This window comes from Pituophis catenifer, unplaced genomic scaffold, assembly GCF_029215685.1.
Source record: "Pituophis catenifer annectens isolate HBS135680 unplaced genomic scaffold, rPitCat1.0.hap2 SCAF_1, whole genome shotgun sequence".
Classification (NCBI taxonomy): Eukaryota; Metazoa; Chordata; class Lepidosauria; order Squamata; family Colubridae; genus Pituophis; species Pituophis catenifer.
The window spans coordinates 343,247,084-343,273,078 of NW_027256881.1; the positions used below are offsets into that span (position 1 = coordinate 343,247,084).

Below are 25,995 nucleotides of genomic sequence, written 5' to 3' on the forward strand. Positions count from 1 at the left end.
ACTAAAGTCAACAAATGGTATTTTTTTCCAGGCTCCTAAATCGTAATGTATTTAAAAGTTAATGCCTTGAAACTTCCTCGGATGGTGTGTAAAGTGGAGTTTATCTCTTAAATCCTTCCATTCTGCACCCTCAATCCTGAGCAAGGAGTTTACTGAGGTTGCTTATTGCACTGATATCTCAAAATATTATGTGGCAAAGGCTTAAAATTGATTTCCCCCCCCCCCCCACACTGGCGGCTCAAAAGTGTTAGTTGGTGCCAGAAATTCTGTGCACGACTTAAAAGGCAGTTTCTTTATTAAATGTAAAGCCTCCCTCAGTTCCTGATGGCTACCAGAAATTATCCATGCAGCTTTCAGAGTTGCAAAAAGCTTTTTCTGGGAATTTTCTTTTCTTAGGGGAGTTTCCCCTAGGAACTGTTTTAATTGTTGTATGCTGCCCAGACTTGCTTTTTTGTGAGATGGCTGGCCACATAAATTTGATAAACAAGTAAATAGTTAATCGCTGGGTGGCCTCCCATCCAAGTTGGATCAAACCAGATCTAACCCTGCCTAGCCTTTCCTGAGATCAGCTACGGTCAAGGAACTGCCTCTTCTGAATTAATGCTTTGTTGGCATTAACAGAATACCAGAGTGGGAAGGAATAAGAGAATGACAAAGTTGGAAGGGACCTTGAAGGTCTTCTAGTCCAACCCCCTGCTTAGGCAGGAAACCCTATACCACTTCAGACAAATGGTTGTCCAATCTCTTCTTAAAAACTTCCAGTGTTGGAGCATTTACAACTTCTGGAGGGAAGTTCTTCCACTGATTAGTTGTTCTCACTGTCAGGAAATTTCTCCCTAGTTCTAAATTGCTTCTCTCCTTGCTTATTTTCCACCCATTGCTTCTTGTCCTGCCTTCAAGTGCTTATTTGTTCCCACAACTTCTGGAGGCAAGCGGTTCCACTGATTGTTTTAAAAAAAGGAAGGAACAGGAAGGAAGGAAGGAAAGAAAGAAAAAGAGTGAAAGAATGAAAGGGAAAGGAAAGATGATAGATAGATAGATAGATAGATAGATAGATAGATAGATAGATAGATAAGAGAGAGAGAAGGAAAGGAAAGAAATGAAGAAAGGAGAGGGGAAGATGAAAGGAAGGAGAAGAGAAGAGAGGAAGATGGAGGGAAAGAGGGAGGAAGTGGAGGGAGGGAGGAAGAGGAGAGAGGAGGATGGTTGGATGGAGGGTTAGAAGGGAGGAAGGGGAGGAAGGAAAGGGAGCGGGGAGAGGGGGAAGGAGAAGAGAAGAGAAGAAAAGATAATGGAGGGAAAGAGGAAGGAAGGAGAGGACGGAGGAGAGGAGGATGGATGGATGAGGGAGGGAGGGAGGGAGGAGAGAAAGGAAGAATGGAATGAAATAGAATAGAATAGAATAGAATAGAATAGAATAGAATAGAATAGAATAGAATAGAATAGAATAGAATAGAATAGAATTCTTTATTGGCCAAGTGTGATTGGACACACAAGGAATTTGTCTTGGTGCATACGCTCTCGGAGTACTTAAAAGAAAAGATACATTCGTCAAGAATCATAAGGTACAACACTTAATGATAGTCAAAGGGAAACAGTCAATATAAATCATAAGGATACCAGCAACACGGTTACAGTCATAAGTGGAAGGAGATGTTTGGTGGGAACGGTGAGAAGATTAATAGTAATGCAGACTTAGTGAATAGTTTGAGAGTGTTGAGGGAATTATTTGTTTAGCAGAGTGATGGCATTTGTGAAAAAACTGTCCTTGTGTCTAGTTGTTCTGGTGTGCAGTGCTCTATAGTGTCGTTTTGAAGGTAGGAGTTGAAAGAGTTTATGTCCAGAATGCGAGGGGTTTGTAAATATTTTCACAGCCCTCTTTTTGACTCGTGCAGTATACAGGTCCTCAATGGAAGGCAGGTTGGTAGCCATTGTTTTTTCGGCAGTTCTAATGATCCTCTGAAGTCTGTGTTTGTCTTGTTGGGTTGCAGAGCCAAACCAGACAGTTATGGAGGTGCAGATGACAGACTCAATAATTCCTCTGTAGAACTGGATCAGCAGCTCCTTGGGCAGTTTGAGCTTTCTGAGTTGGCGCAGAAAGAACATTCTTTGTTGGGCTTTTTTGATGACGTTTTTGATGTTGGGTGTCCATTTTAGGTCGTGAGGTATGGTAGAGCCTAAAAATGTGAAGCTCTCTACTGTTGATCCTGTGTTGTCTAGTATTGTGAGAGGTGGAAGTATGGAAGGGTTTCTCCTAAAGTCCACTACCGTTTCTACGGTTTTGAGTGAGTTCAGTTCCAGATCGTTCCGGTCGCACCACGAGGCTAGTTGTTCAACCTCCCGTCTGTATGTGGATTCATCATTGTCTCAAATGAGACTGATCACTCTTGTGTCATCTGCGGACTTCAGTAGTTTAACAGATGGATTGTTTGAGGTGCAGTCATAGGTATAGAGAGAGAAGAGAAGTGGGGAGAGCACACAGCCTTGGGGGGGCCCTGTGCTAATTGTACAGGTATCTGATGTGATTCTGCTTAGCTTCACCTGCTGTTTCCTGTCTGGAAGGGAGGGAGGGAAGAAGGAAGGAAGGGAGGGAGGGAAGGAGGGAGGGAGGGAGGGAGGAAGGAAAGCATTTATTTCCAAGCATACATCTGTGTAAATAAAATATTTTGGAGCCTCAAAAGGAAAAATGCAAGACAGAAAGAGACACATGAGCTGCTATTGGAATAATTTATTACCCTTTGAAAGTTGTAAAGGGAATCTCAGTTGCTGGAGGGCCTCCTTTCTAAGGAGTTCGGAAACAGGTTAGCTGAGGATGCTTGTTGCTGTTAGGATTGTTATTATTCCACTTTCTGTCTGATGAATGAAAGCTGCAGTTTAAGCTCTGCCGAGCCCATTTTTGACATAAAATTCCCCTTTTCTATCTTAAAATCCCTTAGTTGGAAAACTGGGGGGGGGGGGGGGATAAAGCTTTTTTAATTTTTTTATTTTCCAGAACAGACACCCTTATTAGCCAACCTATTCAAACTTGGGTTCAAATTTAGAAGCAGTCACCCGCTGATCTTTGTGGGAATTATAGTTCCAAAAAAAAAAATGTGGGGGTGGGAAACGACACCTCCTGGGCTGGGAGGGTTATTAAGAAATCACTTGCTATATCTATGTATTGATTTAAAGCCATTTTCATTTGTTGCGGAGGATGTTCAGGAAACTCTTAATGTTAACAGAGGTTTTTTACTTTCTAGAACGGGGGTCTCCAACCTTGGCAACTTTAAGCCTGGCGGACTTCAACTCAAAGCAAAGCTGGCTGGGGAATTCTGGGAGTTGAAGTCCGCCAGGCTTAAAGTTGCCAAGGTTGGAGACCCCCGTTCTACATTACAATTGAAGAGTCACAGCACAAGAGGAAACGGGATGGGGAGGGAAGAAGAAAAAGGGGAAAAAAGCAATCCAGGAATATGTTTTTAGGAGGAATAAGAGAGAGTTCTAGTCCTTTTCAGACATTTGATTTGTATTTATTCTGTAAGGATAAATTTAATTTATCCTCCGGAGATACGGAGGATCCCGGATCTGCGCACCTTCCGCCGCGCTCTTAAGACCTTTTTATTCCACCAGGCGGGCCTAGCCTAATCTTTTCCCTCTTTTTAATTATGCAAATTTTAATCGGTTTTTTAAATGATTGGGGTTTTAATCTGTTTGGGCCAAATTGTTTAATTCGATTTTACTTTGTTTTTAAATTTTGTATCTATGTATTTTTACTGTTTGGCTGTTCACCGCCCTGAGTCCTTCGGGAGTAGGGCGGTATATAATTTAAATAAATAAATAAATAAATAAATAAAATAATTTGCTTAATTAGGGGGATTTAATCTGTAAGGTGGGTGGGCTTCAAAAATTTTAGCAAGGGGTTCTCTGCCTTGTTTCTGGGTGGCATGGCCATGGTGGGTGTGGCCTCCTGCACCACGGTGTTGGGCCGGGGCGTTTTTGTCCTCCCCGGGCTCCGGAGGCTTTCCTCAAGCCTCTGGGAGGGCGTAAACCACCTCCCCAGGCTCCAGAGGCCCTCTGGAGAGTCTTCCTGAACTTCCGGTAGGCCCGGTTTTCGCCCTCCCCGAGCCTCCATGCATGCCCTGAACTTACCTGCATCCAAAACAGGCCGCGGGGGACTCCTAGGCAGGGTGGGCGGAGCCATCCAGGAGTGGGATTTGAGGGTTCTCCGAACTGCACAGAATCTTAGCTAGGGGTTCTCCCGAACCGCCAGCAGCCCACCTCTACCGTAAGGGTAACATTCAGCAAATTCTTGGCTATCAGAAGGCCCCTATTCTCAATTTTTTCCCCTCAATTTTAAGCTTAGTGACACGGTTCTTAAGTGAATCTGGCTTCCCCATTGGCTTTGCTCGTGAGAAGGTCACAAATGGGGATCACGTGACCTTGGGGACACTGCAGCCGTCATGAATACGAGTCAATTGAGCCAAGTATCTGAATTTTCATCACGTGACTATGGGGACGCTGCAACGGTCGTGAAATGTGAAAAAAACGGCCCCAAGTCCCTTTTTTTCCCAGTGCTGTTATAACTTTGAACGGTCCCTAAGCGAATGGTGATAAATCAAGGATCGCCTGTACATTGCCAGTTGCCAAGCTCCAGCCTTTTTCATCGTGTGACTGAAGGTGCTGAAATGGGCGTAAGTGCGAGGACCCGCGGTCAGTCACGTTAATTTTTTTAGCGCCGTTGTCATTTCGAACAAGCACTGGTCGTAAGTCGAGGAGGATCTGCCGGCAGATGGCAAAGAAAAGAGATTTTTGGCTTGACAGTTGGTTTCGTGAACTAACCAGAGGGAGGGGGGGAAAAAATCTGCTTTTTCGTCAAACTGTTTTTTGGGAAAAGGTGCGAAGAGCCACCTCCGCATTTTCGGGCGACCTGAATTTAACACGACTCTCCCTCCTACGAGGAGACAAAAGAGACCAGAGTTGATTGTGTGGGAACCTAAACGCATGCGAGAACGCGGAGGACGAATGGGAAAACTCCAGAAAGTGAGATTTTTAGGTCTTGGAAGATGGGCAAGATCTGCCTGAATGGGCGGTTTGTCACGAAAGGCCTTGAAATAATAATAATAATAATAATAATAATAATAATAATAATAATAATAATAATAATAATAATAATAATAATAATTTACATTATAATAGTTTACATCCTCCGACGATACCTTAACAGTTCCTAGGTCCTTGGTTAGGACTCGAGCTGCTGAGCTATTAACCAGCCTCAAAGGCTGTGAATCTCACTAAAGATTAACCAATAAATAATAATAATAATAATAATAATAATAATAATAATAATAATAATAATAATAATAATAATAATAATAATAATTTTATTTCTATACTGCCCTTCTCCCGAAGGACTCAGGGTGGTGTACAGCCTATTTAAAAACACAAGACAAAACATCGATTAAAAATTTAAAATAATTAAATAAATTTGGCTCAATTTAAAACCCCACAAATAATGGCCGGCTTTAAGGCAGGATAAGGGGAAGGCAGGAAGAGAGATTCCCTTCCCTGCTTTGGATCTCTTTGAGGGAAAGTAGAAGGTAAATGAAAAGGAGTTAAGAAATATGGACCCAGTGACAGAGGGGGGGGGTTAAGAGTGTCTGGAAACCTGGGCTTTTTGCCCAGGGGGAATGTGGGGGAAGGGGCTCTTAGGGGGTTTGCAAAAGTTGGCAAAAATGGTTTCCCTGCAAACATCCTGCTTTCCTTTGAGTTCCTCCTTCTTATGGGTTTTTACACATCCATTAAGGCCGGAGTCTTAATGGATGGCTAGATAAATAGGGAGAGAGGGAGGAAGGAAGAAGACAGGAAGGAAGGAAGGAGGGCAGGAAGGAGAGGGGCACAGGAAGGAAGGAAGGGAGAAAAAGAAGAGGGAGGAAGGAAGGGAAGGAAGGAAGGAAAAGGAGGAAGGGAGAAAAAGGAGGGAGAAAGGAAGGGAAGGAAAGTTGAAAGAAGGAAAAAGGGAGGAAGGAAGGAAGGAAGAAGAGGGGGACAGGAAGGAAGGAAGGGAGAAAAAGAAGAGGAAGGAAGGGAAGGAAGGAAGGAAAAGGAGGAAGGGAGAAAAAGGAGGGAGAAAGGAAGGGAAGGAAAGTTGAAAGAAGGAAAAAGGGAGGAAGGAAGGAAGGAAGAAGAGGGGGACAGGAAGGAAGGAAGGGAGAAAAAGAAGAGGAAGGAAGGGAAGGAAGGAAGGAAAAGGAGGAAGGAAAAAAGGAGGGAGAAAGGAAGGGAAGGAAAGTTGAAAGAAGGAAAAAGGGAGGAAGGAAGGAAGGAAGAAGGGTGGAAGGAAGGAAGAAAAATGAGGGAGAAAGGAAGGATGAAGGAAGGAAGGAAAGAAAAAGGGAGGAAGGAAGGAAGGAAGAAGAGGGACAGGAAAGAAGAAAAAGAAGTGGGAGAAAGGAAAAGAAGGAAGGAAAAAAGGAGGAAGGAAGGAAGAAGAGGGGGACAGGAAGGAAGAAAAAGAAGAGGGAGAAAGGAAGGGAAGGAAGGAGGAAGGAAGAAAAAGGAGGGAGAAAGGAAGGGAAGGAAGGAGGAAGGAAAAGGAGGAAGGAAGGAAGGAAGAAGAGGGGGACTTGAAGGAAGAAAAAGAGGGAGAAAGGAAGGGAAGGAAGGAAGGAAAAAGGGAGACAGGAAAGAAGGGAAGTGAGGAGAGAGGGTGAGAAGGGAGGAGCGGGAGAGAAAGAAGAGAAAAGAGAAAAGCAAATCCTTCCCAGGTTCCTTCAGCCAATGCAAAATGCTGTTTTCTGAAAACAACAAAGAAGACCCAGTGAGACTAAAGATGGAGAGGGGCCCTTGGGGAAAGAAAAAAAAACAAAAAACAAAATAAAAGCCGCTTCTGTTTGGCCAGCGAAGGCATCGCCAACCGAGGAGAGAACGCCAGGCGCATCTCGGGCTGCTTCGCGAGCGAGCCGAGCGGTTCTTGTCCTCATGCTCCCCTCCAACCGCTCTGACAAACTGGATAAGGCGCGGTGCCTCTATGCGCCGAAGCGGCCTCTCCCGCCTGCAAAACAGCGCTGGCGGGCACGGCAAACAATTTATTCTTTCAAGCAGGGCGCGGGCAGCTGGCTGCCCCTCTGTCGCCTCCAGGAGCTAAAAGCGAATGAAAAATCTCGGAGACAATGAAATGTCTGTTCGGAGGGCCTCTGAATAGCACAAATGCTTGTGGCCATTTTCAAAGGGAACGCGAAATAAATTGGCCTATTCTTCCCACCGCCAACGTCCCTCCTCGGCCCTCTCGAAAAACAGCCTGGCTGCGGAAAAAAGCTCCCTTTGCAAATTTGCTGGGCCAAACGGTTGGAATTCGGCGTTTTTTTGGCCTGGGTTAAGGCAGGCTGGGAGGGAGGCAAGAGCCTCGCGGAAATACGATGAGAGACGCTTGGTGGCCCACAAGGATGGAAGGAAACCGATTCTATCTCGCCACTTGCTGCATAAAACCTGGATTTGTATGCCTCAGAGCACACCATGGGGACTAGAAACTCTGTTCTTCAAGCTGAACCCAGTCTAGTGACAATACCAACAACCACTTTGCTTAGCCCCAGAAATCCGGGGCCTTTTCCCCCTTTTTCATTTGTCCTTCCTTCCTTCCTTCCTCCCTCCCTCCCTCCTCTACTTTTCCTTCTTTCCTTTCTTCTCTATTTCCTTCCTTTCTTCCTCCACTATTTCTCCTTATCCCCTTCCTTCTTTTCTCCTTCTCTATTTCCTTCCTCCCTCCCCTACTTTTCCTTCCTTCCTTCTCTATTTCCTTTCCTTTTTTCTCCCCTACTTCTCCCTCCCTCCCTCTTTCTCCTTCCCTTCCCTCCCTCCCCTACTTCTCCTTCCTCCCTCCCTGTCTCTTTCTCCCTTCCTTCCTCCCTCCCCTACTTTTCCTTCCTTCCTTCCTTCCTTCCTTCTCTATTTCCTTTTTTCTCCCCTACTTCTCCCTCTTTCTCCCTTTCTTCCTTCCTCCTTCTCTATTTCCTTCCTCCCTCCCCTACTTCTCCTTCCTCCCTCCCTCCCTCTCTCTTTCTCCCTTCCTTCCTCCCTCCCTCCCCTGCTTCTCCTTCTCCTTCCTTTCTCCCTCCCTCCCTTCTTTCTTCCCTCTCTTCTTTCCTCCCTCCCCCCATCTCCTTCTCCTTCCTTCCTTTCCTCCCTCCCCTCCTCTCCTTCTCCTTCCTTCCCTTTCCACTCCTCTCCTCTTAAAGTTGCTGCCCTTAAGAAACCCTCATGTAGGCAACGCATCAGAGCTGTTATCCCACTCACAGGAAGTCCTCGATTTACAACCGATTGGTTAACAACCATCCTGCAGAAAGTACAGCTCCAGAACAGTAGCCCTTTCAGTAGTGACAAGAAGGCTCCACACCTATTTGCACCACTCAGGTGATCCTGAGGATACGTATAAACCTCCAAGTAGCCTCAACAACTCTCTAAAAAGGATGCAAATAACCAGCTGTCTGCAAGGAGTGTAAATCCTTCCCTTCCCCACCCTCCAGTCAGAGCTGAAGAAGCTTCTTGGATGAGAAGAAAAACGTCTTCAAAGAAAAAACAGGAAATCCAGTTGCCTCTTGAAAAAAGAACCTTTGGGACAACCTTGACCTGGATGACTGAGAAAATCTCCATTGTCTTGAGGACTAGTGTTGGCTTCCTTTGAGTAGCCATGGGAGTAGAACTGGTGCCGGCCTAGGGAATTGCTGGGGAATACCAAATCAGACTTGGAAGCCTTAAGAAAGACTCCTTACACCTGTGGTGTGTGCATGAGTGAGACAGCACACTTAGTGACATACATACATTATGGCCATAACTTGAGGACTATCTATATATATAGCAAGCCACTCAGCAGGTTACTGATCCACCACTAAGGCTGGTTCCGAGGATCAACATTAGACTTGTTACTCTTTCTGCAAACGCCATTGGTGTGTGTGTGTGTGTGTGTGTGTGTTGTGTTTGTGTGTTTGTTGGGGGCAATTACATTCCCTCCAGGAATGTATGGGAGGGATCTCTGCCCTTTTGTCTCCTGAAATGTGTCCCCTGGATCTCATTTCCCTTGGTCAGGAGCGCCGGCGATTTAATTACAAACTTCCCAGTAATAGCATATTCTCCCTCTGACCTCGGAATACGATATTTCCCTGGAGCCAAACTCAATTAATGGTGCCTCAGCCATAGAGATTCCCTCAGAAACCATAGAGACGTGGCTTGCGGTTGCCTGCTCAGAATCAATAGAGCCGGGAGGGACCTTGGAGGTCTTCTGGGTCTGACCCCCATCCTTCACGGCTGTCCTTTTGGCTTCCCAGCTGATCCTAAATGCTCCAACACTGGACATTTTTAAGAAGAGATTGGATAATCATTTGTCTGAAATGCTGTACTAGGGTTTCCTGCCTAAGCAGGGGGTTGGACTAGAAGACCTCCAAGGTCCCTTCCAACTCTGTTATTCTATTCTATTCTATTCTATTCTATTCTATTCTATTCTATTCTATTCTATTCTATTCTATTCTATTCCATTCCATTCCATTCCATTCCATTCCATTCCATTCCATATTCTCCTATATTCTATTCCTATACCTATTCCTATTCTACTCCACTCCATATTCCCCATTTCCCATTCCATTCCATTCCATATCCTATATTCTATTCTATTCTATTCCATATCCTATCCTATCCTATCCTATCCTATTCTATCCTATCCTATTCTATTCTATTCTATTCCATTCCATTCCATTCCATTCCATTCCATATTCTCCTATATTCTATTCCTATTCCTATTCCACTCCACTCCATACTCCCCATTCCATTCCATTCCATTCCATATCCTATATTCTATTCTATTCCTATTCCTATTCCTATTCCTATTCCTATTCCTATTCCTATTCCTATTCCTATTCCTATTCCTATTCCTATTCTACTCCACTCCATATTCCCCATTCCATTCCATTCCATTCCATATCCTATATTCTATTCTATTCTATTCTATTCTATTCTATTCTATTCTATTCCATTCCATTCCATTCCATTCCATTCCATTCCATTCCATTCCATTCCATTCCATTCCATTCTTCGTCAGTTGCCTTTTGGAAAAGCACCTTCAGGATGTGTCAAATCTTTGCATTCAGTTTCATGTGGCAGCCATGTTAAATTTTGGGGGAGGGCCAGAACATGCTTAGGGGTGCCAGAAGGGGACATAACGGGGGGTGGGAGAAACCCATCAGGCCATCTTTCTACATGCACTTCCCCCTCCCCAAATGATATTAAAAAAAAAAAAAACCACCAGGCCATTTGACTCCCTTTTAAATAATATCCAGAAGGGAAATTTTAAATGGCTCTCTGGAGATCTTGCAGCCAGGGGGAACAAAATTGTCCATCTTTGGTGAGGTTTTGGGTTTTTTTAAAGCCAAAATATCATGGGTCGGGAGGGGTGGGTGGGAGGGAGATAGAAACTCTGAGGCAAAGGCAGCTGGAGTAGATTATGAATAAATTCATTGAAAAAGGTTGAAACCAGCAAATGGGAATATCTAGTTTCTAGGCTTTTTTTTTTCTGGCAGCCAGCAAACACTCTGCTGCCCATTGGGAGACTAAGGAGACTAAGATAGATCTATTTCGGACTTATAAGTCCTCATCAGTTAGCCACACCCTCATCCCATGTATCCTCCCTGTTTTCTTTCCACAGACAATATATATTGTCTGTGCCCTCAGGGTCACCTGAGTAGTGCTAATGGCTCCTGTAGTCTGCAGTTGTTTTTTTTCCTGGAAATCCATTCATACTCCCACACCATTCGAAGGATGTTCGTCCCAAATTGCATAGCTAAACATCTGTAGATCTGTACAGCCTTTGAATGGTGTAGGAGTATGAACGGATTTCCAGAAAAAACAACTGCAGGCTACAGGAACCATTTGCACCACTCAGGTGACCCTGAGGACACAGACAAACCTCCAAGTGGCCTCAACGGCTCTCTCAAAAAAATGCAAACGACCAGCTGATTGCAAGGAATTTCAATCCTTCCATTCCCCACCATCCAGTCAGAACCGAAGAAGCTTCTTGGAGGAGAAGCGAAACGTCTTCAAAGAAAAAACAGGAAGTCCAGTTGCCTCTTGAAAAAAAAACAAAGCACCTTTGGGATAACCTGGATGACTGAAAATCTCTACAGATGAGTTCTGGAGAAATATTTGGACCATCTGTGGTGCTCGGTGTGTCGTGATGGACGCTCTTTAAGCGTGCAATATAGACAGTTCTATTCTCGCAAGCTATGATGTGGGGGAAGTGTGATTAAGGCGTGCTGGCTGTTATTACAGGTTGCGGTTTCTAATCTAACATTCGCATTTATTTTTAGAAGATTTATTAAGCCTTAGCCGAGCCGCGTTTTGCTTCAGAAAGTAGGAGGAGAGGTCAGCTGAGGCACCTTGGAGCAGCTATGAGACCTTGGCTGATTTCCTTAAGAAACCTAAGCAAGTTCAGACTGGATACATCCTTGAAAAGGAGACCACCCGGTGATAAACCATTAGAGACACAGATAGTCCTTGATTGACTTACCGTCATAATTGGGAGCAGGATTTCCATGGCTAACCAAGGCAGTTCTTAAGTGAGCCACGCCTGATATTACAACCTTTATTGCAATTCGTTAAGGGAATCTCTGTGTCAGGCCTGGAGGCCATCTTCTGCCTTGGGCCTTCAGGCCTGCCACATTTAATGCTGTGGGAAACTGGGAGGGGGGATTGTATGGAGCTGGGGAGATACGTAGTCAAAATAACATTCCTTTCTCAGAGGGCCAAGGACAGCTTGCCCTGCACCTGGAGGGGTGTGACTGGGAGGCATCTCCAGTTGGGACGGTGCTTTGATTGGACCATGTGATGGACATGTGGGTACAGGGGCAGGGAGTTGGACTTTCCTTTGAGTGGGGAAAACCTGGAAGCTTTCAGAGTCGGGTTTTCCCAGATGTGCCAATATGACATCTCTAATAAAAGGGAACTTTGAGGAACTTCTAGCCTCGGAGTCTTCTTTCGTTGGGACCCTGACATTCTGCAGTTGTTAACTGAATCAGATGGTTGTTAAATGAATCTGTCCGTCCCCCCCGCCCTTGACTCTTACAAACCAGCTGGGAAGGCCTCAAAAATGGTGATGACATGAGCGCCCCTCCCCTGGATGCTGCAACCTGTCAGGCTCCAAGTAATGTACCCATTACACCCACTCACCCAAGTAAAACTCAGGCTTGACACAACCATCATAAATATATATCGGTTGCCAATCGCGCAAATTTTGATTGAGTGACTATAATGAGGATGTTGCAATGGTTGCAACTGTGAAGACCTTTTTTAAGGTCTGTTGTATCTTCAGGAGGTCAGTAACTCAGGACAGGTAGTGCTCGACTTACAACAGCTCATTTAGTGACTGTTCAAAGTTACAACGGCACTGAAAAAGTGATTATTTATGACTGTTTTTTCACACTTAGGATCTTTGCAGCATCCCCCATGGTCACCTGATCAAAATTCAGATCCTTGGCAACTGGCATGTACTTATGACAGTTTGTCACGTGATCCCATTTTCCGACTTTCTGACGAGCAAAGTCAGTGGGAAAGCCAGAGTCACTTAACAACCAGGTGACTGACTTATCAACTGCAGTGATTCACTTAACAACTGTGGGCAAGAAAGGTCATAAAGTGAGGCGAAACTCATTTAATCAATGTCTCGCTTAACAACAGAAATACTGGGCTCAATTGTGGTCTTAAGTCGAGGACTACTTGTCTGTAGAGTTACTAGAAGTTTTTTTTTTTTTTTTGACTTTTTAATTTTTTATGATTTTATGAAAATATGGCGGGAGCAGTTGAGATGAGACACTTAAAGTTAGGAACAGCTAGTCCTCAACTTACAACCATTTATTTAGTGACCGTTCGAAGGTGCAACAACACTGAAAAAAATGGACTTACACAACCGCTTTTCACACTTACGACCGTTGCTGTATCCCCATGGTCACTTGATCAAAAGTCGTACACTCGCAGCTGACTCATATTTATGACGGTCGCAATGTCCCCAGGGTCAAGCGATCCCTTTTGTGACCTTCTGAGGAGCAAAGTCAACGGGGAAGCCAGATTCACTTAACAACCATGTGACTCACTGAACAATTGCAGTGATTCATTTAACAGCCATGGCGAGAAAGGTCCCAAAATGGGGCAAAACTCACTTGGCAACCGTCTTCCTTAGCCATGGAAATTTTGGGTTCCAGTTGTGGTCGCAAGTCGAGGACTACCTGTAATTTAATCAGTTGATGGAGATTCTCAATCATCCAGGTGATGGTTGTCCTAAAGGTTTTTGTTTTGTTTTTTTCCAAAAATCAACTGGACTTTCTTGGGGGGGTTTTTTCCTCCTTGAAAACGTTTCGCTTCTCATCCAAGAAGCTTCTTCAGTTCTGACTGAATGGTGAAGGATGGAATGATTTATATTCTTTGCAGTCCTCTGGTCGTTGGTACTCTTTCTGAGAGTCATTGAGGCCACTTGGAGGTTTATCTGTGAGCCTTCAGGGCAGTGGTGAAATCTAAAATTTGTTACTACTGGTTCTGTGGGCGTGGCTTGGTGGGGAGGGGGGTAATGTGACGGTGGGTGTGGCCAATTTTTTTTTCTTTTAAAACCATTTTTTCTACAACCTCTTCGGCTGAAAAAATGCTTTTAAAAGTTAAAAAAAAAGCCTCTGATGATCACGCGGCTCAGCTGGGATCGTCAAAGGGATCATCAGAGGCATTTAAAAGAAAAAAAAAGCCTCTGCCGATCAGGCAACTCAGCTTGGATTGTCAGAGGCTTTTAAAAGAAAAAAAGCCTCTGCCGATCAGGCAACTCAGCTGGGATCATCAGCTGACGATCCCTTTGACGATCCCAGCTGAGCCGCGCAATCATCAGAGGCTTTTTTTTTACTTTTAAAAGCATTTTTTTGGCCGAAGAGGTTGTAGAAAAAATGCTTTTAAATTTTTTTTAAAAAGCCTCTGATGATTGTGTGGCTCAGCTGGGCATGTGGGGGAGGGTGCAGGGATTTTTGCTACCGGTTCTCTGAACCACCCGCCTCCATCGCTACTGGATCGGGCGATCCGGTCCGAACTTGGAGCATTTCACCCTTGCTTCAGGGTCACCTGAATCAGACTGCAAATAGGTGTGGAACCTATTTTGGAATTGCTGAAAGGACTACATAACCCTAATAAAATTGATAATAAATAAATGAAACGGAGGGGACTCTGCTAAACCTCAACTTATCTAAAGTTTGTGTTGCTTTTGTTTCTCTCCCTTTTCCCCGCCTCTCCCCCCCCCATCCGTGGCCACAGGTCCCCCACAGTTCATCAAGCACCCCGTGGACCAGATTGGGGTGTCGGGAGGCGTGGCGTCCTTCGTGTGCCAAGCGACGGGAGACCCCAAACCCCGAGTCACCTGGAACAAGAAAGGAAAGAAAGTGAACTCACAGCGGTTTGAGGTAAGATAACAAAATAATAGGGTTGGAAGGCGTTTTAGAAGTCTTCTAGGTCAATCCCCGGCTCAAACAGGCGTTGTCGCCCGTCAGCGGCCTGTGCAGCTAGTAGCTGATTCCGACAGCGAGGAGGCTGGTGTGGTGCTGCGCCAGCAGCCTGTGCAGCTGGCACTGGAGTCGGACAGTGAGGAGGCTGGAGAAGATGTGGTGCCAGAGGCGGGGATTCAGCCAGGGCCTTCAGAACCTCTAGAAGCTTCCATGGGTGAAGAGGACGAAGAGGAGGAGCCTCTTCTCGATGCACGAGCGCGCAGAGCTGCCAAAAGGCAGGAGTGGCTCCTCAGGAGGAGGTCTCCTTGAGAGTAAGGCTTGGGGCTAATTGGCCACTCCCTTAGCCTATTTAAGGAAGGATGACGACTGAGGCAATTTGCAGGGAACAACTTCGTTCACTCTCCTTCGCGTCCTGATCTTAGTTCTCTTATCAGTTTCCTGCAAATTGCTTCTGGGCTTTCTGCCAACCATAGTAAGATTACAATTATTTATTCTTTGGATTCTTGTAGGCTGTTAAGAAAGTTAATTAACAGCCTTTGTTTGAAAAAGACTGATTTAATTTAATAAACTAAGGTTTGTACAAACTTCGTGCGTGCTGCATTCTTTGGGGTCTGTAGCTGGGGCAGAACAACAGGAGAGCCTACCTTTTGGCAAACCTTTTTTTCCTCGGGTGCCGAAAGTGCGTGTGCATGCGTGTGCCCACACCCATAATGCAATGCCCTCCCGCCCCCTGTGCATGCGCCTGCGACCCCCCCCCATGCTCCTGTGCACACACGCTCCCCAAGTACCCCGTTTTTGGTCCCAGGAGGCTTCAGGGAGGCCTGCTAGGCCAGAAATGGCATGAAAGTGGGCGCCGCACCTCCCTGTGGCTGGTTTTGGGCCTAGCAGGCCTCCCTGAAGCCTCTTGGGACCAAAAACTAGGTGCGGGAGGTCGCAACCGTGCCCACCCAGCACATGCACGTGCGTCTCCCACATGCGCGGCAGAGACCCGAAAATCAGCTGGCTGGTGAGAGGCGGTAGAGCTGACCTAGGGTGACAGCTCGCGTGCTCGCAGAGATAGCTCCGTGTGCTACCTGTAGCACACGTGCCATAAGTTCCCCATCACGGCCCTACACCATTACAGACAAATGGTTGTCCAGTCTCTTCTTAATAACCTCCGGTGATAGAGAACCCACAACTTCTGGTGGCAAGTCGTTCCACTGGTTAATTGTCCTCATTTGCCCCCACTCCCCCAAAAGCCGGAGGGAGAGCCTGGAAGAATTTCCAAAGAAAGAGAGAGATCAGGGAAGCGAGTCCCTTTTCACAGTCAGCCGTGGCTTCTGCCTCAGCGGACTTTTTAGTTTTACCAAGACTGATTTTTGTAAAATAAATCCCTACCTCACCAAACCCACTTTCATGAAGTTGGCTTGATGCAAAGCTACGATAGTCCTCGACTTCTGACCACAATGGAGACCAGAATCTCTGTCGCTAAGTGATGTGGTCGTTAAGTGAGTCGGCAAGGGACTATGCCCCAATTTCATGAAGTTTTTTTGCTGTGCTCATGAAGTGAACCTGGCTTTCCAGACACACAGCTCTGGGAAGTTGGTCTGTTGCAAAGATTGTGGTGTTTCTTACACACAGAGAGAGACACACACAGAGCTCTGGGAAACTGGACTGTTGCAAACATTTTATACAAACACACACTTTCCTGGGAAGCTGATCCGTTGTAAAAATTGTGGATTTTTTTTATGCACACTTACACACATTCTTTGGAAATTAGCTGTATGCAAAGAAGGATGGATAAATAAGACACACATACACACAGCTCTGGGAAATTGGTCTGTTGCAAAGATTTTGGTGATTTTTACACACACACAGGGGTGGGATTGAAAAATTTTAGCAACCGGTTCTCTGCCTGGTTGCTGGGTGGATGTGGCCATGGGGGTGTGGCCTAGTTGGTTTCCTGTGCCCTCCCCAGGCTCCAGAAGCTTTCCTTGAGCCTCCGGGAGGGCGAAAACAGCCTCCGAACTTCTGGTACTTCCAGTAGGCCTGGTTTTTGCCCTCTCAGAGCCTCCACACGGGCCCTGCACTTACCTGGCATCCAAAACAGGCCATGTGGAGACTCGGGGAGGGGAGGGGCGGAGTGGGCAGGGTCAGCCAGTCCCTGCAACTACCGGTTTGGCGAACCAGATTAAAATTAACATCCGGCTTGTCCAAACCGGCTGAATCCCACTCCTTCACATGTTCCTGGGAAACGGATCCTTTTCAAAGATTGTGGATTTTTTTATTGCATACTTACACACATTCCTTGGAAACAACCTGTATGCCAAGAGAGATGGATAAATAGACACACATACACACAACTCTGGGACGCTGGTCTGTTGCAAAGATTGTGGTGGCTTTTATACACACACACACACACACACAGAGAGAGAGAGAGAGAGAGAGAGAGAGAGAGAGACCCGGGACAATGGCTGTGTGCAAAGAGGGATAGATGGATCTCCTCTTTTAATTAATTGAATGGAATTAATTTCCTTCCTTTCTGTCTCTCTCCGATCCAGACCATTGAATTCGACGAAGGTGCTGGAGCAGTCTTGAGGATACAACCCCTCCGGACGCCTCGAGATGAAAACATTTACGAATGCGTTGCCCAGAATTCGGTGGCGGAGATCACGGTCAACGCTAAACTGACTGTTCTGAGAGGTAAGGAAAAAAAAAACCAACAACCGTTGAATGGGATAAGTCTTGAATGTGTCTGGCGGTTGCCCTTTGGAGGTTGAAAACTTTGCTTCTGAATCTGAAATTATTTCGAAATGCAAATTATCGGACTCAGTGGAGCTGCCGCATAATCAGGATTGATGTCCTCTTTGTGTCCACGGAAAACTAGCGGTGGTTTACATCAGAGTAAATATTTATATGTTTGCAGCTCAGAATGGGGTATGGTAGGTTTGTATTTCGACGTGGGTTTGTCTGTGGTTGGAATCCACTTTGAAAGTTATAATTTGCCATTATGATCCGCTCCTCCTCTTTTCTGATCCAAGGGGGAAGATAGAAGAGTAAATCTGCACAGATGAATTTTATACCAAATTGCTGCCACCGGACATTAACCGAAATATCACAAGGGGTGTCTGCATTTACTGCCGTGTTTCTCCAGCTTGGCCACTTTAAGATATCCCAAAGTTGGAAGGGACTTTGAAAGTCATAAAATCATAGACTCCTAAGGTTGGATGGGACCTTGGAGGTCATAGAACCATAGACTCCTATGGGTGGAAAGGACTTTGGAAGTCATAATCATAGACTCCTATGGACAGAAGGGACTTTGGAGGTCATAGATTTCTTGGGTTGGAAGGGATCTTGGAGGCCAGATAATCATAGACTCCTATGGACAAAAGGGACTTCGGAGGTCATAGATTTCTTGGGTTGGAAGGGATCTTGGAGGCCAGATAATCATAGACTCCTATGGATGGAAGGGACTTTGGAAGTCAGATAATCATAGACTCCTATGGATGGAAGGGACTTTGGAGGTCAGATAATCATAGATTCCTATGGTTGGAAAGGACGTTGGAGGTCATAGAAACAGATTTCTAGGGTTGGAAGGGACCTTGGAGGTCAGATAATCATAGACTCCTATGGATGGAAGGGACCTTGGAGGTCATAGAAACAGGGAGGTCATAGAAACAGAGACTCATAGGGTTGGAAGGGATCTTGGAGATCAGATAATCATAGATATCTAGAATTGGAAGGGACCTTGGAAGTCAGATAATCATAGAATCATAGACTCGACTTAATAACCGGCCATTAACACCCCAATCAACAACTAAAAAGCCACTCACAACCAGGCACCACATAAATACTAGGCATAGAACAGTCCAAAGCACACATTTTGGAGAGAGAGAGAGAAATTTCTCGGGGATGGGCTCCAGCATGAATCCGAAAACTCAGAAGACTGAACCTCTGATCCCGGGGACTGATCCAGGCTAGATCCTGCAAATCACATGTCCTCTTTATAATTGTGATGGAGAAGATCATTTAGCCTAGAGGTCTCCAACCTTGGCAACTTTAAGACTTGTGGACTTCAATTCCCAGAATTCCTCAGCCAGCTTTGCAAAGCTGGCTGAGGAATTCTGGGAATTGAAGTCCACAAGTCTTAAAGTTGCCAAGGTTGGAGACCCCTGATCTAGCCCACCATCTCTCTATCAGGCTCTTTCATTGCATCCCCACTCAGAGTGGGTGAGGGTCACCAACCCACTGACCCTGCCTATCCTGACCCTCCCTCCCCATCCCCTTGCTACTGGCTCCCTCCTCCTCCTCCTCCTCCTCCTCCTCTGCCCCCCATGATTTTTTGCGCTCCTTGTACCAACTCGTGTCAAGGCAGGATAGGTTTTGATCGCGCGACCACGCTGCTATCGTGCCATTTTCCCCTCTTTTCCACGGACGCCCCCCCCACTTTATGCAAAAAAAATCGAGTGTGCGTGTCGATCCTTCCCACTTGCGCCCAGAAGATGCAATCAAGCTATGTAAAGATCTGTATCTGTGGAAGGATTGCAATCTGGGTTTCAAAGCGTCATCGCTCTGGCACGCTGCCTGTGTCTCCAACCACCTCCCACACCTGATGTTCCAGCACACACGGGGGGGCTGGTTCCTTGTTCCCCGAGTTCAGTTCACATTCCAGGTGGCAGAAGGAGGAGAAACACTGCATAAATAGCTGGGGCGGGGGGACAAAAATCTAGATCCCTGGTTTCTTTCGCCCGTACTTCATCGTTATTATTTTATAAATAATTCAAAGTGGCAAACGCATCGAATATGCCTTCCTCTTCTGATTTCCCTGTGGGGTGGGTTGAACTGAGAGAGAATGCTAGTCCAAAGTCTGGCCTTCGTGCCTAAGGTGGGACTAGAACTCACCGTCTCCTGGTGACTGGCCCGAAGTCGCCCAGCTGGCTTTCATACCTAAGGCAAGACTGGAACTCTTCCCAAAGTTTGAGCGTTCATTAAACAAAAGATTGTAAGTCAAGGACTACCTGTAACAGAATCTGGCAAGTTTGAATGCAAGTCCCCCCTTTCTCCCTCTCCTTATGAGAACCTCTAAGTTAGGGGTCCCCAACCTGTGGGCCACGGCACACTACCGGACTGTTGCCTAATCGCCACCGGGCCACATCAGAGGCAGATGGTACACGCACGTTTGCACACATGCATGACCCCATTCGTACAAGCATCGCTGCAACCATCTCTGGCAGTCTGGCCCGCTCGCGTGAGTGTCATCACAACCACTCACGGCCCCACTCGCACGAGCCTTGTCGCAGGTGGTTGCAGCCCCATTCAACCAAGCCCAACTCACACAAGCATTGTTGGGGGCCTTTGCATCCACACACACACAAACCTTGGGCCCATTTGTGCAAGAATCTCATTGCGGGCTCACTCGTGTGAGTGTCACCACAAACGTCACAAGTGTGTGCACGCATGCACTCACACGCGCCTGCCCCTCCCACAAAATCATCCTCTCTCTCCTCCCTCCCCACTTTGGGCCACCAACCCGTAAAGGTTGGGGAACTCTGCTCTAAATCGTTTTCTCACAGTACAGCTCCGTCCCAGACTCAGGTTTCTATTATCTGCCTTTTCCTTAGTTGTTTTTCCTCCTTTCTCCCAGTGGCCTGTTCTTCCTCCTGTTGTCCGAGGTCCTTCCCTCTGCCCATTCCATCGAGAAACAACCCCACAAACAGTTACACGGGCTGTACATGAATTTAACAATCACGAAAAAAAATAATGAAACTGCCAGGCGCCATCACAAAAGCAATTGCAAGCCAAATCCAATCCAACAGGTGTGTTTCGCATGGACCCCAAGGTGTAGGGAAGCAGGTGTTTCCTAAACAGATAGATACCGATGCGGAAGAAGAGATGGAGTTGAAAAGAGAGGCGGGGAGGGGTGTCTCCTGATAACCACGCTTTGACAAGCCCTGGATCGGCACGTAAACCAGATGGCGCGCCTAGTTTATCCGCAGAGGGATCCCGGCGAGTGTGCAAGGCCCACTCGTTGCCGCTCCGTTGGCGTTGGCAAACAGGCGAGTGTCAGCCAAGCGGGGACCGCTTGACAAGAGGACGCTGCCCCAACCAGCTGCTGCACACTCATTATGCGGCGGCGCCATGCTGTCGCGCACAGTTTCTCCCCAACACCCATGCTGGGCTCGGAAGGCCTCATTAAGCGTCATGTTAATTGCCGGGGCTTTCTGGTTAGCAAATGAGGTTGCCGCTCACCCGGGGCACGGCGGGACCGAAGAGGAGTCGGATCCCGCTGGCCCGTTGCCAAGACTGAAGGAATTCGCGACAGGAGGTGGCATTCAAATCCTCGCCGACTGCCGATGGTTTGGCATTCAGAGAGCTTGGAACAAACAGCGTGGCACGGAGGCGTGCGGGGATAGCAACAGGGATTGCCACAGAGAAGGCAACGGAGTGTAAATGGCAGCCAGTCCCAGCCCTGGTTATATCCTCTGTGCCCGTTGGCACATGAGTTTCCAGCACTCCAGAGCTTCCAACACAGATCTGGAAGTCATCAAAGCAAGGAAAACAGTCACGTTGCTTCTTGAGTGCATTACAAGCGTCAACGTACAACTGTAATGGAGCCTGCCCATTACGGTCGTAAGTCCCGATGGTTGTTATTTTACAGTTTTTATTCGTTTATAACAGGGGTGTCAAACTCGATTTCATTGAGGGCTGCATCAGGGTTGTGTTTGACCTCAGGGGTGAAATTCAGCTGGTTCTGACAGGTTCTGGAGAACCGGTAGTGGAAATTCTGGCGAACCGGTAGCGGAAATTTTGAGCAGTTCAGAGAACCGGTAGTGGAAATTTTGAGTAGTTCGGAAAACCGGCAAATCCCACCTCTGGCTGGCCCCAGAGTGGGGTGGGAATGGGGATTTTGCAATATCCTTCTCTCAGGAGTGGGGAGGGAATGGAGATTTTGCAATATCCTTCCCCCAGGAGTGGGGAAGGAATGGAGATTTTGCAGCATCCTTCCCTTGGAGTGAGGTGGGAATGGAGATTTTGCAGCATCCTTCCCTTGGAGTGAGGTGGGAATGGAGATTTTTTAGTATCCTTCTCCCAGGAGTGGGGAGGGAATGGAGATTTTGCAGTATCCTTCCCCCAGGGATGGGGAGGAAATGGAGATTTTGCGGTATCCTTCCCCCAGGAGTGGGGAAGGAATGGAGATTTTGCAGCATCCTTCCCTTGGAGTGAGGTGGGAATTGAGATTTTGCAGTATCCTTCCCCCAAGAGTGGGGAGGGAATGGAGATTTTGCAGTATCCTTCCCCCAGGAGTGGGGAGGGAATGGAGATTTTGTAGTATCCTTCCCCCAGGAGTGGGGAGGGAATGGAGATTTTGCAATATCCTTCTCTCAGGAGTGGGGAGGGAATGGAGATTTAGCAATATCCTTCCCCCAGGGTTGGGGAGGGAATGGAGATTTTGCGGTATCCTTCCCACAGGGGTGGGGAGGGAATGGAGATTTTGCGGTATCCTTCCCCCAGGGGTGGGGACGGAATGGAGATTTTGCAGTATCCTTCTCCCAGAAGCGGGGAGAGAATGGAGATTTTGCAGTATCCTTCCCCCAGGGGTGGGGAGGGAATGGAGATTTTGTAGTATCCTTCTTTTGGAGTGAGGTGGAAATTTTGCAGTATCCCTCCCCCAGGGGTGGGGAATGGAGATTTTGCAGTATCCTTCTCCCAGGAATGGGGAAGGAATGGAGATTTTGCAGTATCCTTCCCCTGCCACACCCACCAAGTCACACCCACAGAACTGGCAGTAAAAAAATTTGAATTCCACCACTGCTTTGACCTCAAGGGGCAGGACCTGGATGGGCGTGGCCAGCTTGACGTCACTCGTGTCAAGGGCGCTCTGTTAGCGAAAACGAGCTCCCAAGATCTGTTTTTAGCTACCACGGCCTCCTGCAACCCTCTGCCAGTGAAAACGGAGCTCGGTTTTTATTGGCAGAAGCACCGTGGGACAGTCCTTCGCTTTTTCCAGGGCAGCCCTGCGGGCCAAATCTAAGTCCCCCGCAGGCCAGATTTGGCCCCGGGGCCTTGAGTTTGATACCCCTGGTTCACAATGTAAAATGCAAAAATACAAAAGAGAAGTGTAGAGAAAAAAAATTATGGCCTTCTTCTGAACATCATCAAATAATTCCAGCGTCTGAGCTTGCTTTCTGAATGTCAATTTGGGAATTTGCATAAGAAAATACATTTATTTTCAAAACCCTCTTCTGAATCTCCCTCAATGGGGCATCTTGATTAGACCCTTTGACTTCAAAATGCTGAATAAGCTAAATTTGGGGTTGGTTTTATCGTTATTATTACAGGTAGTCCTCAATTTACCTTGTCAAGCCTTTTAATTAGTTTATAATATAAAGTCCAAAAATACAAAAGCAAATAATAGGAAAAACAGGGGAGGGAAAAGGGAAGAGAAAAACGTAGAGAAGAAGAGGTGGGGAGAAAAGGTATTGATTTCTGACTCCCTTTGGTGCAGTAGAATGAGATAATAACATCAATAGAATAGAATAGAATAGAATAGAATAGAATAGAATAGAATAGAATAGAATAGAATAGAATAGAATAGAATAGAATAGAATAGAATAGAATAGAATAGAATAGAATAACAGAGTTGGAAGGGACCTTGGAGGTCTTCTAGTCCAACCTCCTGCTTAGGCAGGAAACCCTACACCACTTCAGACAAATGGTTATCCAACATTTTCTTAAAAATTTCCAGTGTTGGAGACTTCACAACTTCTGGAGGCAAGTTGTTCCACTGGTTAATTGTTCTAACTGTCAGGAAATTTCTCCTTAGTTCCAGGTTGCTTCTCTCCTTGATTAGTTTCCACCCATTGCTTCTTGTCCTGCCCTCAGGCGCTTTGGAGAGTAGCTTGACTCCCTCTTCTTTGTGGCAACCCCTGAGATATTGGAAGACTGCTATCATGTCACCCCTAATCCTTCTTTTCATTAAACTAGACATGCCCAGTTCCTGCAACAGTTCTTCATATGTTTTAGCCTCCAGTCCCCTAATCATCTTTGTTGCTCTTCACTGCACTCTTTCTAGAGTCTCAACATCTTTTTTACATCGTGGCGACCAAAACTGGATGCCGTATTCCAAGTGTGGCCTTACCAAGGCATAATAAAGTGGTATTAACACTTCACGCGATCTTGATTCTATTTCTCTGTTGATGCAGCCTAGAACTGTGTTGGCTTGTTTGGCAGCTGCTGCACACGGCTAGCTCAGATTTAAGTGATTGTCCACTAGGACTCCAAGATCCCCCTCACAGTTACTACTATTGAGCACGTATACGGTACCTGTGCATTTTGGTTTTTTTTGCCTAAATGTAGAACCTTGCTTTTTTCACCATTGAATTTCATTGTGTTAGATAGCACCCAATGTTCAAGTCTGTCAAGATCCTTCTGTGTCTTGAGCCTATCTTCTCAGAGTGTTGGCTATTCCTGCCAGTTTGGTGTCATCAAACCTCAACTTTTTCTTTTTCCATCATAGTAGAAACTAGCCATTTCTACAGTAACAGATCAGTAAAACCCAAAATCAAAGTTTCATTTTTTTCCCCCTACCTCAAGCACAAAGTCCAGAAGCGGTTTCCAAGTAGAAATAAAAGTATTTGCTTTTTTTTTTTTTTCCTTCGGTCAAAGCAGTCAGTTTCGCCACCTCTGCTAACTCCTTCAATTTTTGCAGCCCCCCTCGTCCATTTTGGGGATCTTCCGTTTTTGGGCGTAAAGAAATCTTGCAGCCGTCAACATATAGAACCTCAAAGTTCCAATTTTTTTTCCCCAAGTCTTCTTCCGTTAAACCCAACAGTAAGTCTTGACAGGTCTAAAATGCCACACAATCGACCCGATTTTACGACCCTTTTTCTGGTGGTTGTGAACGCTGCAGTCGTTAAATGAGTCCTGCGGTTGTTGAGTGAGCATCATGATCGTGAAATGAATGTCGCAGCCATTAAGCAAACACCACGGGTGTTAAGCGAATGCTGTAGTCGTTAAGTGGGCACCATGATTGTTAAATGAACGCAGCAATTTATAAACAAATGCCATGGTCATTAAGGGAATACCGTAGTTTCTGGGCCAGTTTTGCAAAAAAACCCGAAAGTAACTTCAGGGTAATATCTTCAAGGCTATAAGGGAGTGTGGGGTTTGTGGAGGGGAGGAGGAGGAGGCAGACAGGAGGTCCTTGGTGCTCTCTGAGCTTGGTGGTTTTCTCGCAGACGTTTCATGACCCAACTAGCTAACATCATCAGTGCTATAAGGGAGTGAGAAGGAGGAAGAGTGTGGGGTCCTTGGTGCTCTCAGCTTGGTGGTTTTCTTGCAGACGTTTCATGACCCAACTAGCTAACATCATCAGTGCTAGGATATGGAGGAGGAGGAGGAAGAGTGTGGGGCCCTTGGTGTTCTCTCAGCTTGGTGGTTTTCTTGCAGACATTTCATTACCCAACTAGGTAACATCTTCAGTTCTAGAAGGGAATATTGAGTTTCCTTTCAGTTTATAAAGCAGTGACTTGGCCTGTCCATGTTGATGGGGAACATTGTTTTTTCTTGGTAGTTCCTTGATTAGGCTGCCGTTTACTGTTTGATTCTTTGCCTAAATTGGTAATTTCTTGATTGTGGTATTGTGAAGAATTGTCGCACTAAACACTGACAGGGCAAGCCGCTTGAATATAATCAGAGAGCAAACCCCACTCCTGTCTAGCACTGATGAAGTTGCCTAGTTGGGTCATGAAATGTCTGGGGGGAAAAAAAACCAAACAAACCCCAGAGCACCAACTACCTCACCAAAAAAAAATCTGTTAGTGGGAAAAGATGCTAGCAGACTGATGTTTGTTTGTTTGTTTGTTTGTTTGCCACCCAAAAAGCCATGTCTTCCCTGATTCTTAAAAGATTGAAAAATAAAGCTGGTGACTCTTGATGACCTTAGGACTAGTAAGGATAGAGAGACCCCATCAGGGTGCTCCCTCCTGCTGATTTAGATCAGAAATGTTTACCTCAGGAGTGGGCAACTGTGGCTCTTTTACAACCTGTGGACTTCAACTCCCAGAATTCCTGAGACAGCCAAGCTGTCTCAGGAATTCTGGGAGTTGAAGTCCACAGGTTGTAAAAGAGCCACAATTGCCCACTCCTGGGTTACCTGATCAGTGCCCTCTCCAGACCACCTCCCTTCCCCATGCCAGGAAAAAAAAAATCTGCTTTTTCAATAGAGAAAAGGGGGAATATAAACAGCTTGCATCCACCCACGTCCCCATCCTGTTTCTAGTACAGAATCTGCATGTTGGTTGTTTCCTCAATAATTTCAAAGTGGTTTTTAACTTTACTTTACTTTTTTACTTTACTTTACTTTACTTTACTTTACTTTACTTTACTTTACTTTACTTTACTTTACTTTACTTTACTTTACTTTACTTTACTTTACTTCACTTCACTTCACTTCACTTCACTTCACTTCACTTCACTTCACTTCACTTCTTTATTTAATTTATTAAATTTTTATACCGCCCTTCTCCCGAAG

At 46.0% G+C, this 25,995-nt stretch overlaps 1 protein-coding gene across 1 annotated transcript in view; it reads left to right on the top strand.

Annotated features, from left to right (window-relative positions):
* Nucleotides 1–25,995, top strand: part of PTPRS (protein tyrosine phosphatase receptor type S) — a 270,711-nt gene that overhangs the window by 68,132 nt on the left and 176,584 nt on the right. The window contains exons 3-4 of the mRNA XM_070944543.1: nt 14,296–14,441; nt 17,024–17,165. Of these exons, the coding sequence (XP_070800644.1) occupies nt 14,296–14,441; nt 17,024–17,165 (288 nt within the window). The remainder of the gene's footprint in view (nt 1–14,295; nt 14,442–17,023; nt 17,166–25,995) is intronic.